This window comes from Ambystoma mexicanum, chromosome 9 (assembly GCF_040938575.1).
Source record: "Ambystoma mexicanum isolate Mex_15411 chromosome 9, UKY_AmexF1_1, whole genome shotgun sequence".
NCBI lineage: Eukaryota > Metazoa > Chordata > Amphibia > Caudata > Ambystomatidae > Ambystoma > Ambystoma mexicanum.
Genome location: NC_090931.1, coordinates 1,548,617,122 through 1,548,632,891, shown reverse-complemented (window position 1 = coordinate 1,548,632,891; position 15,770 = coordinate 1,548,617,122). Strand labels below are relative to the sequence as shown.

Sequence of the window (15,770 nt, the reverse complement as noted above, 5' to 3'; positions counted from 1 at the left end):
CTTTGGAGCAAGTATCGGGGGGAGTGGCAGGGGATTCTAGCTCTTTCAGGATACTAAATAGCTCCTTGGTGTTAGATTGGGCGAGTTCTATGCTTTTATTGTATGCGTTAACAATTGGCGAAAGTTACCCAAGTCAGAGGAGCTGGGAAGGGTCCCAAGGAATTGTGTTGTGTTGAAAAGTCAGAAGACTGGAAAGCTGGGGAAGGGACCCCCATTTTATTGTGAACTACGTTGAACCTTTAACAAACCAAGAGCTAGAAGAAGGTCAGAACTTGTTTGAACACTACTTCTGTTGCCACCGATATCCGCACACATGTTTGGGACATAGACAGACATTTGCTTTGGACTTCCTGAAACAGACTATCCTTAGTTTTCTTCAGGTAAGGAATCCCACTTTATGTATGTATTGGATATTTATAAGGCGTTTATACAACAAGACAGTGCCACATTGTACACAAAGAGAGGGGGCGTTCCCTTTTTAACTGAATAAATCACCAATAACTTGGCATCATAGTGGAACAGTTGAAACACTAGTGTATAGGCGCCGTACAAATGCCATATCATATCATGCAATGCCAAATGAGAATCAATCACATCATTTAGATTGTTCAAGTACTGTGTTAAGAAACTGAGTTATATAAACGGACAGAAAGTGGTTTGTAAATAGTACAGACTAATAAGAAAATGTCATGATTTATTTCATAAATGAACTGAACAATCACAGAGTAGAAGGAACACAAAAAGAGGACACATGTATGCTAGTTGCCTAATATGTGTTTTAGTCCAAAATTGAAACTTTACACAGAATATGACAAACATATCATCACAAACACCCTAACCAAATTCATTAAATCAACACATCAACAAATATCACTGTCACAGTACCAATTAATACACCAACAACCCATGAATAAAAATGTCAAAAAATGTAGGTCCTGCATAGCCAGAGCTTCCAAGCCGTAGAGCATGGCCAGCACAAAGCACTGTTGGTACAACTTTACAATACAGGCCATACTGTACCCCGCATTCCCCCTGGCAAATTTACAGGCCTGTAGTGTCAGCAGTTTAGCTCGCCTCTTTTTTTGTGCAATTATTCGGTCGTGATTAGAGGATACGTCGAACTCCAGGCCCAAGTAAACATAAGAATCAACAAATTCTATTGTACCCAGACTGGTTTGAATTCCAGAACGAGTTGGTCCCTTTCTAGTAATTGACATGATCTTCGTCTTTCTTAGGTTGATGGCAAGTCCCAGCTGGAAAGAATACTGTGAGAGTTCCTCTAGCATGCTCTTGATGCCTGATAATGTTCTGTCGAACAGTATCAGGTCATCCACATACAGCATGCCCATAACAGGGAAATTCCCTAGTTTAGGTGGACAATAAGATTTTTATTCCATGCGTCGGAGAAGGTCAGAGATATAGAGGTTACAAAGCATGGGAGCGTCACACATCCCTGCTTAACCCCGATGTTGACACTTATAAATTCAGTCACTGTACCTTCAGTGTTAAGTCTAACCCTAGCACTATTCTCACTATGTAGAGCTTTCGAAATCTGCATTATCCAGCTGGGACAGTTAAGACTAGCAATCTTAGTCCAGAGTTTCTCTCTCACTACTTGGTCAAAAGCACTAGAAAAGTCTACGAAGACTACATATAGGGTAGCTTCCTTGTTACTCAAGGTGGTATTAATCAAGGAATCTAGAACTCTAATATTATGTGTGGTACTAGATCCTGGTCTGAATCCAGTCTGGGCAGGGCTAAGCACTTGATTAGCAACCGCCCAGGCCTCCAACTCTCTAAGTACCAGTGTCGCATAAATCTTGCCCGTCACGTCCAACATGGACAGAAGGCGGTAGTTGGTCACTTCTTTCCGGTCCCCCTTTTTATGGACTGGGATGCGGACCGACCTTCGCCATGTCCAGGTTATGGAGCAAGACCTGCAAACTCTGGAAAAGAGGGTAAGTAATACCTGGGCACAATTATTAGGGTCTTTTTTCAGGACAGAATTTGCTAGACCATTCGGACCAGGTGCATTGGACGTCTTGATATTGGTAATAGCTTGTTTCACAATTTAGAAGCTCATAGGGAGCGGCCAGGGTACAGAGTGTTCAGTCACACAAGGAGAACAGGCCAGGGTCTTATAAAACTTGTCCTCAACAAAATCCACCCACTGTTTGGCCGGAATAGGATTCACAATTTTCTGAATCGATGCACCCCCAGCCCTCGAGAGGATTTGCCAGATTTTCCGTGTATCTCTGCTGCAGAGAGTCTGGATACATTTTTGCCACTGCCCTCTTTGCTGACATTTACGATAATGATGGAGCCAGGTGTGATACTGCCGTTTTGAGAGCTTTATGCGGGTGGTTGAATATTACCCATGTAACAAATTTCCCCTCTACAGGCTCTGATTTCACGTCTCATTTGGCATTTGCGATCCGGATGTTTATATCAAATGTGGGTCTTCCCTCGCTTGCCCATTTAATCTTTGGTGCAGGTTTACCCCTAGCAAGAGTCAAGGTAAAACCTTCAATCCAGTCTTCAAAAGCCTTTGGGTTTTTACCCAGAGTGCCCAATTGTTAAGAAAGGAAGAAGGCAATGTGCACGGAATCGCACAGTGTACAACTTTGAATCTAAATATGTGCATACAATACCCAAGACTCGTGTATACTAAAACCCAGGAGTACAAATAGAGTGAAACAATAATACCAATATATGAAAAGGGATGTGGGGTAAGCACTTAGAACCTCCTTATGACTGAAAGGAAAGTCGGCAAACTCCTTACCCACTATGCTATTACAGATACTGACAGCGCTAAGCCCACGTAGATGGCAAGCAAGGACAGGATCTGTGAGCTGACACTCTGGATGATACTGAATAAGGAACTTAGAAACAGTACTCACGAGGACCGGAAAGACCACTTGAATGTCAGTAAACTCACGAACCCAGTTGATCAAACAGGGACCCTGAAGGCTATAACAGCAATGCGTGGAGGAAACTAAATACATAAGACCCTAGTCAAGGGGCAAGTAGGAATAGTGATTATAAAATAGTGAGGAAAACAAAAGGGCATTCACACTGGGACTAGTTACAACAACACCCACACCTAATAATCAATGGAAAATAAATGCAGAAGTGCAATGGAAAAGATGGAATGGATCCCAATAGAAAGTAAGGATCAGGAGCAGGGAAAATGATATCACAAAAGGAAACCTTAAGGCAGGAAGCTAAATCTATAAAGGGAAAGACTAATGCATCAAGTTTTTCAGTAGCAAAGGACAGCATCAAAGAAACAGAGAACACAGGCAAATTGGGCAACATCAAAGGGTAAAGCACAGAGAAAGGCTGCCTGCAGAGAGAGGAAGACAGAAAGGGAAATCCAGAAAGCAGAAATCAATTAAGCACATAAATCCGAAATCCAGGGCAGAAGAACAAGAAACAGGAACTAGGAACTAGGCACAAAAGCTAGGAACAAGGAACAAGGGACCAGTCACAACAGGAACACTGCAACAATGACCAGCGCTGGACTGAAGCAAACTGAGGCTTTTAAAGCTGCTTAACGAGCACACCCCTCAGGTGTGCCGCCTGCTGCACCTGCAGCCACAGGTGTTGCCTATCCTCCACCCAACCTTGTCCTGCAAGGGAGGAGGTGAAGCAGTGAGCCAGGCATTCTGGGAAGCATAGTCATTTGATTAAAGTAGCATGATGGCTGCCACAAATCTGGAATGGATCCGGAAGGGAAGTAACTTGGAAAATAAGGTTTTAGCGCTCCCAATTCATCAGAACACTGTAGCATAAGGTTCGGAGGAAATGTCCAGTAGGGAATAAACCCCAAAACATGCCCCCAAGTGGCGGGAACGGGAGCGAAGGGAGCGAGCCGTGACACCAATTTATACTGTAACCCAAAGGGAAAGCAAGTGAGTTCACCCTCTCAATGTTCTTTTCGGACCAGCGAATCCTGTTGCCTGCGTGATTTGGGATCACATCACTGCAAGGACACAATTCCCCGGGCCTTACTGCACCAGACACAACCAACACAACCAGAACATGATCGCTATGCGTATGCGGCACCATTTGCAATTGCAAGACATGCTCTAATAAAGAATCAGAAGTAGCCATATAGTCCAAAATGGCCTTCTTAGAGCCGACAGACCAGGTCATCTGCCCAGGCAGGTCGCCCTTTGTACACCCATTTAAGACCCTACAATTCCACTCCCTAAGCAGATCTAACCACAGCCTCCCCTTTCTGTTTGATTTTTTGTGTGGCATGCTACAATAATCCAAGACATTTTTAAAGACCCCACACCCTCCTTCATCCACTACTCTGGCATTCCAATCCCCACCAACAATGACCGATCGATCTTCAGGTCTCTGCATTGAGCTGTGATTATGAAGTTCCCGTGGCCTCAGAAGCTTAGACACTTGGCAACTGAAATGAAAAACTGACAGTGTATTTTTCATAAATATCTCCTTTGCTCCTCTGGTTCTGCACCACAGGTGTGAAAGAACTGAGCTTTGGTGTAGAGACATGGCATGTGGCAGGGTGCCAGAGAGTAGATGGGCTGGCCACGCACCTCAGTTTCCCGGCTCCCCTGAAGGGGGCGAGTCTGATGGGTATTACGGCACTTATCAATGATAGAAAGGGAAGTACACGGTTCGATTCCACAAGTAATGGACTTGGTCTGAGACGACTAGGGGGTCTAGCCAGACTAAAGCACAGCTCTGATCCCCACACGATTAGTTCAGAAGAGGTGACCTGCACATTGGCTAGCAGAGATACACTGCTCCGACCATCATTCAGAAACCATACAGATCTAGATCATAGGTGTGGCGAAGTCAGTACCGTGTGTGAGGCAATCACACGAAAAGGCACGGGATGGGTTTCTGACTAACTTGGGTAGGATAAGGGACTGCTGCCCATTTATTTATTTATTGGTCACGTATTAGGCGCTTATACAATTAGCAAAACTGTTTCAAAGCACCCACAAGGCTCAGTGTTGGGACAGAGGGAGACAATGAATTACAGCAAGGATAAATAATTGAACTAATAGTACAAATAAATGAGAATAAAGGGAAGGGGGACACACCTACTATGCCTTGTGAGTGTTCAGAACGTGCAAGTGTAGAGGGGTGAGGGATACAGAGCTTTGATGCTCATGGAGAAGTGCTCAGAGTAAGTGCTAAGAGGAGAAGAACGTAAGTGCAACCACCACCACCAAGTAAGTCCAGTAGAAAGACAGTGGCTGGGATGGGAGTGCAACTTGTGCACTTTGAATTTAATCCATGCTGAGACCGGGAGCCAGTGAAGGCTTTGTAGGGCAGGAGAGATGCAGTCCCATTGGGGGGTCATGGATGAAGGGAAGAAGTATGGTGCAGGGGACCCAATAGGGAGAATCTCTGTTTTGCTGGCATTGAGGCAGAGGTCATTGGCAGTGCAACAGGCCTGAATGGCATAAAAAGGCAGTCAGGGATGAAGGAGGGGTGCAAGGGCGTCTGCGGGAAGATTGAAGAAAAGTTGTGTATCGTCAGCGTAGCACTGGAAGTTGGGGGAGGAGGAGGAAATGAGTCGTGCCAGCAGAGAAAGGTATATGTTAAAGAGCCAGGGCAAAAGAATGGAGCCTAGGGAACGCCACAGGTGGAGGAGGAAGAAGGGGAGGAGAAAGGACCCAGAATGGTTTTGGAGGAAGGGTCAGTTCGGAAGGAGGTAAGCCAGTCCAGTGCCCGTTCTGAGACGCCATAGAACAAGGCTGCCTACGGGTGTGGTATACAGAGGTCTGGAAGGATCTCTGCCCCATGACTAGCAACATATGTAATACCAGCTGTAAGCCTCCCGGGCCCAGTGAAACTCCCAAGGACCAACACCCGTGTGTTATCAAGCCCACGGGATGTGTCATATCTCTACAAGGGATCTTGTAGAGATCTAGATCACAGTTCTACAAGGGATCTTGGAGCTAGAGGGAGAAGGGGGGGTTATTGAATATTTTAAATCAGTCAAGTGCACCCATCGCCTCCCTGCTTCACCTGTTCTGAGACAGTCATTTCTTTCTCTTCCTTCCGCTTTCGGGGGACTCATTGAGTTCAAGTTTTTTTCTAATTTTATGATGAATAACTCCTCTTGATTGCTGATCTTGTCACCTGTGGTATAAAGACAGAAATATATAATTTAGATATAAATGTAAGTTCCACCTGCAGCAAATATTTTCTCTCTTCTTTGAGGGTCTTGTTCTATTCGTGTCCCCTCTCCATTAACCCATCATTTGGAAGTTCCTCCAAATCTCATTCGGACTAAAAAGCCACAAAAGATTTTGGGCCTGCTCACGAGTTAGGCGGTAACGGCAGCGATATTAGCGCCAGCGTTAATAGCCCTACCGCCAAACCCCCCCGGCGCTATTAGCGCCGGATCACAGGTTTGGCAGAAGGGGTATTGCCCATTACCCATTGGGCCCTTTCGGGAATTCCTCATTCCCCATTGAGTCCAATGGGGAAGATTCGTGCTATTACCGCCGGCGGCAAACATGCCGAAAATCAGAAAATTTGCAGCGGATTTCCTCCCCAGCTCACAGCTGGGGGGAAATCCAAGGTCATGATTTGGCTGACCCTTAAATGCGGCAGTAATACAGCTACCACCACATTTAAGGGTTACCGCCAAACTCGTGATAAGGCCCTTTGTGTTGGAAAAAATACAGGGGACCTCTTCCTCCCTGTGAACCTTCGTGAAAGTTAGACATAGAAACAATTATATTCCTGAAGCAGTTTTTACTTTAATCACAAACCAAAGTTACATGATTCGCACCATAGACAAAGAAATTGAAGTGATACAAGAATGACTTCAAAAAAGGTATACAAATTGGGGAAATCAAACAATAAAGACTAAAGAGATACTTGCAGCAAACAAACCTTGCAAGTTAATTCTGCTGGCTCTTAATAGTACATAAGGGCTGCTCCCTGGAGCTTGAAGGTTAGGACCATCTCTGTGTCTAGCTCAAACAACCAAAGCATGGACAGATCTCTATATCACACGTCTTCCAAGAGGTGATGCAGAAAAGCAATGATTAACTCGTGCACTTTGAAGCAAATGTGTACTCTAAGGTGCCTTACATACCAACAATACAATAAATACATCAACATAAAAACTTAACAGGAAAAAGCCACGCTCAGCCCTAAACTCCCATAACAGATCTGTTCTGGGTCTTCCTACCACCAATGGCACGCCAGCATTAAACTCCCTGACGGCAGCATTCCCGTTTCCCCGTTCACACCGATGAGTATCCGGAAGCGTAATAGGTGGTCGGGAAAGGGATCCGAGATCTACAGTGAGCCGCCTGTGGCGAATCCACTGTGTCTTGCCACCTCTTCCCTTGTGCTATCAGACATACAGTCTAAAAAAGAGCATCAACGCCATGTTTGAATGTTGCATGACTGTGTGATTGGCTAGGTTCCAGCCTAAAAGTCTGATCCTGGAAGCAGAAGAGGTAGTCAACCACTGGAACCAAATACAAAGGGGAAGATGAAGAGGAAGAGGAAGAAACCGCGTCTGATACGATTTCCAGCATCCGGAGAGCCTACTGTGTAACAGGAGCCTGCTGTTAGCATTCCTTCCAAGCAACCTGGGGACGCTGTAAACGGCGTCCCCGACCTAGACCCTGGTATGATCCACTAGACTCAAGAAGACCTGCATTTTGAGCCATCCCACATCATGCTGCGACCTTGCGTGGCTGCAATACCCCAATACCCTGGGACCTCGAGCCATTGGGCGGTGCACAGTCTTCCAATTTGAGCTGAAACTTTGGGGGCATCCAGCTGGAACTCTAGAGACACGATTGAAGTCCTAAAAATCCCCTCACCAGAGTGCTGGACCTTCCAAGCGACGAGAATCCAATCAACGATATTCAGTCTTCTTTTGGCTCCTGAAAAGAGAGCCAGAGCCACATTGATTCAAGAAGAAACTCTTTCTGGGAGCCATCCCTACTGACCCCTGCGCATAGCCCTTCCAGTGTCTTGTCTTCAGTCTTCATGACAAGGAATTCAGCAACCAGGTTTTTGGCTGCAGATCCTGAAGTCTTCTTGTTGCAACTCTTCTTCCATGCTGTGTTGGCTGGGGTATTTACTTACCTTAAGCCTTTGTGACTCCTGGGCAGCTTTGGGGTGTTTCCTGTGATTGGGAGGATGCTCATCCAGCTCAGCCAGGCCCTGGACCTTTCTTTCAACCTCTCTACAGTGAGATACTTACTTGTTTGAACAGACCTAGGAACTCTGACTTTCGCTACTTCTGTACCTATCCTGAACTGCCTGTTGGACACTGGAGACCTAGTGACCGCCCTTCTGCCACTGAGAACATTCATGCTCCAAGAATAGGGAAAGGATTGGGCCGTTTGCCTAGAAAAGAGAACAAGTACATCAAAGGTTACTTAATTGTAAAAGAGTGGGTTGGTAACTAACTTGAGAGTGAACAGTTAAAAACGTTCTAACTTACCTTGAATGTGTTCTGCCATTCTGAAAAGTATATGTAAGGGCTTTTTACTCACCTGTGAATTGGTTGTGCCTATTTCCAAAGTACTGCTGTTGGCTTCTCTTAACTGAATATTAGTGTATTAGTTCACCAACTGTGTTTTTTGTCACTAGTAGGTTTCCCTAAGGCAGTTCTGACCGGCCAGGGCAAGTTTTATGAGCAAGATAATGGCGGTAGTAAAACAGATAAAAACATTAAGGATGTCAATCTAGCACCCTCAGACTAATGGCTGATCGAGCGTTTCAATAAGACTCAAACACATTCTTAATAAATTATTGGAAGCAGATGGGATATGATAGTCCAGGTTTGCCATCCAAAAGACCCGCCAAGCCTCCCTGGGGTTCTCACCCTTTGAATAACTCGATGGCCGGGACTCTGAGATGTACTCTATAGGTTTCTCATAACATGGGAAAAAGGTTTATAGTGATTGCCTCGACAGCCAAACCATCGACAACCATACCCTTGAAAAAAAAGCATCAACACAAAATCCATCAAATGCATTTTTTAAATGGGGGGTTCCCCCCTCAGCCCCCCTTTTTTGACATTTAAAACCCATTTTTCCTAAACTAAACCCTTTACCATTGAAAAAAATGCATTTGATGGTTCTTTCGATGCATTTTTTTCAAGGGTATGGTTGTCGATGGTTTGGCTGTCGAAGCAATGACTGGATACTAGGAAGAAAGGGAGGAAGTTATTACCCCTATCTCAAACCGCCCAGCAGATTAAAGAACACATTCACACAGTGAGGGAGATTGCTCATTCCAACCTAACAAGGGCCCAGGAATAGCAAAAGATCAAATATGATGTTAAAGCTGTAGCACAATCCTTTCCAATTGCTCAAAAAGTGCTTGTATTACTTCCTGCTTCTGACCACAGTATGCTGTCATGATGGCATGGGCCCTACAAAGTAATCTAACAAACCCTATTTGTAGGGTTAATTTTGCGCTATTGTGGACCTATAGCAATCTAGGTCCTGCAGCTGGTGTACAAATTAATTAAATATCAAAGACATCATGTATTATCAAGTGCCTAAAACAAGTGTCCAGATTTATGAAGTATCTGGTGCCAATGTGGCAGGGGGTAATCAGTTGTGCTATCAACCAAGGAGGTTGTCAAAAGTGTATAACAACAGAACCCTAAAGAAATGAGTTCATGCTTCCCCCTTGAATTCAGAATAGGTTTCGGCGGCAGTCTCATCCATCTCGAAAATACATCAGAGGGATATGTGTTTTTCTACGGTAGCCGCCTTCATCAGGGCAAATACGCAGCCCCTGTATCAAAGAAACCAAGAGAAAAAGAACAGAGAGGGGAAAAGACATTTTATGAGTGTAGAATTCTTCTTGGTAGGAACTTTTTCCTTTCTAGACTTTATGGGCTAATTAGTACCAACAAATATGTTGTTTAATTGATAAAAGTATTATCAGGGTGACTAAGTCTAATTGTGACGGGGGGGGCTGGAAAGGAGCAAGCTAAAATGATCAATGCTGATAGTAATAAAGACTGGTGAAGGTAAAAAATAGCTTACTCACCACTTAGCAATTGAAATGAATCTCTCAATGGGGCAGGCTCCCCGGTAGGGTCTAACTGTTAGGCAGAAACCTGTGCAGTTCCCTTAGGGACCACTGCAAAAGATTTAGGACTACAGGTATTAGCAGTAAACCCACTTGGTAGCAGTCTGCACCACGCAGATTGACTTGGTAGCTGTGGCTGAGCAGTCAGACTTCCCTCGAGAAGAGTTAGGCAGTATGTAAAGTATACACAATAGGCACAGAGATACAGTAGCACAAGCAAACACTGACCAGAGCTTTTGATGTGAAAGTATATACTTATTTATTTTAAAAGGGCACACTTCAAAATCACACTAGCAGTAGAAAGTAAGTAAATTCAGCACACTGTTACTATTATATATATATACACCCTGATTCAGTATTCAGACAAGTCTTAGGGAAAAACACCACTTATTTTCAGACAGAGGTGAGCGCTTAACCTAAGATGGCACTCTAAATACTTATAGAAATAGGGAGGGAAAAGACAGAATTTATGAAGCAAGCAATCTTAATACTTTTCAAAAGAACCACAGTAAGTCAGGTATAGGCAGGGTCTACTGGATAGCAAGGAAGTTCAATTACCAGGCCCACTCTTAGAGAGAGACAGGCGCAAGTGTCCAAGGTCACACAGTGGGGTTATGCCCATAAGTCTTTGAAGATAGTTCAGAAAAGGACAGGATCAGTTCAGGATACGTTAGCTAAGGTGTCCCAGGCTAACCCAGGTTCGAAAGCCGAGGATTAAAGGTACCCCGCGCAGTCGGTTGCAAGGGAAGCCAGGCGGAACAGTACCTTAAAGTGGAGAGGATCCTCCAGCGGGGGCAGTTATTCCTGGCAGCGGGTGCAAGTCACGGCGCCGTCCAGAGGAAGAGAAGATCTCGCCATGGAGGAAAGCTGAAGGCCGTTGCACTGCCAGGGAAGAAACCAGCCGCGGAGTTCTCCGGTACAAAGGTACTACCCTTTCAATTCCCGGTAGTGGTGAAACGTGGTATCCCGGTTGCCGGGGTGCTTGGCACAGGCAAGGCGGCCACGAGATGCTCCAGGAAGGCGAAAAAGGAAGCAGACCGGTTATCCCCACGAGTCGAAGGAAGAAGACTCTCCGGATTGGAGATCTCCTCTGTCGTTGGGAAAAGTGGCGAGACGGTTCAGCAGGGCTCCACCGGTGGTGTCATCGTTGCAGGTCGGCTCAGCTTCTCCCTCGTCAGATTCTTTGGTCCTGTGGCGACTTCTGAAGTCCCAGTCCCCAAAGCCCTGCTTTTATGTAGGAAACCCCTATTCACTCAGCCTAGCTGTCACTCAAACATGCTAAGTGGTGAGCCGTCCGGCTCACCACTTGGGCCAATCACACAAGAGTGCGCCTTGAGTTACCTAGGCAACTCAGTCCAGGGTGCCTAAACCCCCCTCCCACACATCCTGCCAACCCAGACAGAGTAGCACCACTTTGGAGGGCTTCTGTGGAGAAGCCTGCCAAAAAGTGGAACAAAGGGCTCAACTTGGGTTGGAGTCACAGAAGCGAACACAAACGCCATTTTAGAACAGAGTTCCGGCAAAAAATACCAACTGGTGAATTATTATTAAATAAATAAACCGGCGATATGTTCGAGGCTATAAGAATTAAATAATTAAAGTTGGTAGCCTCGAACAATGGGAAAATCCCATAGAGATATATTCGCGGTTGAATATAAAAAGTAGTATCCACTGCCACCAGCCAAAACTCGGTCAGGGGGGACGGAGACGTGCCCCCTCGACTAACAGACCCCGGGGCAATCGAATTGCCCCGACCAGTACGCCCACAATATGATGGTTGGTACTGGTTCTGTTCAGAATTTGAGACTAGTAAAGCCAATGGTGACTTTACATGCCCTGGGAGACAGTAGTCAGTCCCAGGGTATGGAGTCTACGTTGGGGGGTCACTATGACACCCCTGTGTTACTGCACTGAGGGTGCTGTGTAACACACATACCAAAAACACATGAAACTCTATGGAGTAAAAGACCCCATAGCCCATTAAACACAGCTAAATCAAAGGAACACACTCAAATCATGCCTGAGAGTGGGAGTAAAAGAGTCTCACTCTCAGCAGGAGAGAAAAAATAAACCCCAAAAATCCAGCAAAGCTGCTGGGGGACTCACTAGGTTTGGGAAATTAGCCTTTACAGAGAATTCTCCCTAACACTAACCAGTAAGGCTAGTCTGTTATTCCAATGAATGGATGTGTGTCCGTGCTGAGCCACGCGTGGAGAGCACGGATATGGAAGACTCTGAAAAGAAGAAACCATAAGGGTACATGGTAAGCGTACAAACTGCAAAAGTGCAGAATGGTGCATGTTAACGCTACAACCATGTTCAGGTAGTTAAAAAGCCTGTGCACTCAGTTTGTAGCTGTTGAATGTGTCTGTGATAGAGTGCAGTCTTATTCATCAAACACGGAAAGTGAAAAAAGTCACGTTGAATGTATAAGATGTGGAAGGTACCTGGGCTTGTATAGGAAAGCTCTCTGGGTCCTGAAATTGGTGGCAAGCTTGAATGTCAGAGCGTCGCTCACCGATGGAATCAAACTGGTGGATATGAAGCCTCTAGTTTAGGGGAGATAGTGCCCAGGGAAACCTGGACATATAGAAACAAGCACAGGAAGAGTGTGCCTTATTGTAATGTAGAACGCGTCTCAATGAAACTTGTGATAGGGAGAGACTGTTGGCTGTACCTGTAAAGTAGTCTGGTAGCAGGTTCTGAGTTCACACGTCCATGAGCTTGGTGAATAATGGTCATGGACGGGCAATTGTTGAATGGGGCCGCGGGAAACGAATCGGGGCTCCGACGCCAAGTCCGGAACAAACGTGCTGTTGCCGGCTGCACACGTTCGCGAAACTTGCTTGTGCGAGATAGGAGGGTGTGTGTCTGTACGCCAATGGGCGTGCAGGGAAGCCTGTGCTCTGATTGGTTCTCGCAACGGGAATGCGGAACCGACTCTGAGCTACAGGGAAAGATGGGCGGAGTCGGTGCTTCGAGTGAAGCTGGACGTGCGCCTGTGATAAGGAGGCGAAAACGGGTGGATACGGTGCGTCGCAGACACTAATCTGCCGTGTATGAATCGCCAAAACAAATGCAACCTCAAAATGTGGAAGGGTCTCGGAAAGAGAGCTATACGTGCGGACGTCAGCCTGGTCTTAAGGCTCAGAGTGGGTGTGTGATTGTTGACCAATCAGGGCAGTGCATAATCTGTGCCCTGGTTGGGGACGGCATCACGGCCACGGGGTCATGTCCGCTGCACAATGTAAATCATGTGCAGGCTGGAGTTCTTACACGTAGGAAACCCACTGGAATAGAAGTCCTAGATGGTGGCTCACCCATGCATACTAACGTGGCAGCATGTAACAATGCAGACGGTCAAAAAGAAGTAGGGCTGGGCTAGAAATAATGGTTCAACCGCCCCACTAAGGTATGTGTACGAGTGTTGCAAAGGTTTTTTTTGTAGCTAGTGAGAGTCACTTACTGACAGAAACCTCCCCCCTACCAGGATGGATTTATTGATTTGCCCGTCCTGATAAGAAATGTGTGTATGTTAAAATGTGCGACTTGTGGGTGTCTGATAATTGTACGGACCTAGCCCCAATATTGTCTAGAAATCTGGGCAGGCTGTGGATGAACTGCCATCCTATTAGATCTGAGATCAGAGAGGATTGGCCGAGCATGTCTAATTGTTCCCAGAGACAGGAATCATATGTGTGTTTATATGAACCTGTTGTCTCCCTATCCATTTGCGAATAAGTCAGAGTAATAGTCTCATCGACCAGACCAGGGCTCGCAGCTTGAGTTGATCGCGGTCAGAAGGTGCTGTTGTCAAAGGACCCAGGTAAACATCTTAACATTCACAGCATGTGGATGTGCCCTCAAAGAAGCTCCACTAATGTGGGGAAATGTGTTGTTCATTGAGTCCCTGTTCTATCGAGTTCATTCTGTGTATCCACCTGCATTCTAGGTCCAGAAGTCGGCCTTGAATGTTAGGACCGTTGCAGACTCTTTCGATGACCCACCATTTGATATCTTGTGTACTGTGTTTTTTCTCCAAGAAATGGTGTACAAGAGGAGATGTGAGATTTTTGCATCAGATCCGTGAACAATGTTCGGAGATCCGTGTGCCAACGTTACGCATAGTTTGCCCAACGTATCTTAACCCGCAAGGGCACTCTATGCAGTACACCACTTGATTTGTTTTGCAGTTAGAGATGTCATTCAGGATCCACGTTTTTTGTCCAAATTGGAATTGTTGTATTCTGCTAGTAAATTGGCAGACGGAACAACTCCCGCATGGGTAGTGTCCTTTCAGCGGTCGGAGATTCCAGAGACTGCCTTGGGGGATTTTTTGATGTACATGGAGTGCACTAAATTCTCTCTAATATTGCGTGCCCTTTTGTATGCAAATCTGGGTTTTTGTTGGTCCGGGAGGCAGAGTCTGATAATAGGCCAGTATTTTTGGACAATTTGTTTGATTTGGAAGGCATGTTGGCCATGGGTAATTACACATGTGATTTGATCTTGGGGTCCCTCTCGGGTTTTGGGAGTGAGGAGTGAATCACGGCACGTGAATCGTGCTCTTTTCAACGATCTTGACACCAATCTCTTTGGGTAGCCTCTTTCCCGCAATCTATTGCTTAGTAGGCTGGCATCCTGGTAGAAGTCATCTAAAGAAGTGCAGTTTCTGCGTAGTCTCAAAAATTGCCCATACGGTAAGTTCTCTTTAATGTGTTTGGGGTGATCACTTTGGATATGTAATATGGTGTTCCGATCAGTAGGTTTTCGGAACGTATTGCAGACTAGTTTTCCCTGATTGTGTCCAATTGTCAAAGTGTATGGTAGTGTTGCTCTATTCCATCGTGAATTGAATACCTGTACTGCACGTATTGAGCCAACAGAAGACATTTTTCAATGCTTCTTCAGAGCCCTCCCACAAACAAATCACGTTGTCAATATATTAACGCCATTGCTTGATGTTGTCCATCCACATATTAATTTGAATATGAACTTCTGTTCAAACTTGGCCATAAATAGGATCGCCAGATTTTAGTTCCTGCGACAGCTTTTAATTTTTTTGCTGATGGAACCATTGCTGCTCTAGAGGACCATGTCTCTTCCGGACCCGCTGCGCACAGTTTACCTTCAGTGGTCCCTCCAGGGTGCCCGCTTTGACTCCACTGGAGTTCCTCGCCTCCGGTCCTAAACGCCTCCAGACTTTTATTGGGAAACATTTGTGTGCACTGTGCAGCTTATCTCCCCTCTCCTTCTCCAATCTGATACTCCCGCACAGCGGACTTTGATCCTGATAACTTCTTGCTTCTCTTCCTCGTCTCAGTAACTGAGGCTTTCTGGGACTTGGAAGTCCAAGAAAATTTCAGATGGTTTTAAGTTACATTGTTGAACAGTTTTATTTAAATAACAATCATCGTAAACATTAGATGTAAAATGTTTTAGACATATTATGCACATATGAAGAGTGAAGAGAGTTTTGTTTGAAATATTTAACAGTAGGTTTCATGTCTCCATAATTAAATGTATCTGAATAATGACAATATGCCATCAAAAACTCTGGAATTAAGGCATATTCCTCACAAGAAAGGGGAGCACAGCTCTTCTTTCAAGCTGGAGTCACCACTCCCCCTTGACAGCCATCTACTCCCTTGTGATTCACCATAGGAATACCGGCCCCAGGGTCAGGTAGCGGC

General features: G+C 45.4%; 1 protein-coding gene across 3 annotated transcripts in view; it reads right to left on the bottom strand.

Moving 5' to 3' along the window:
- LOC138489495 (zinc finger protein 154-like) overlaps positions 1-15,770 on the bottom strand; it is a 355,077-nt gene that overhangs the window by 212,520 nt on the left and 126,787 nt on the right. For 2 of the 3 annotated variants that reach the window (XM_069617237.1, XM_069617239.1), the window contains one exon: positions 6,019-6,132. The exons of the other annotated variant lie outside the window; for it this stretch is intronic. In XM_069617237.1, the coding sequence (XP_069473338.1) occupies positions 6,019-6,132 (114 nt within the window). The remainder of the gene's footprint in view (positions 1-6,018; positions 6,133-15,770) is intronic. 3 annotated transcript variants of the gene reach the window in all.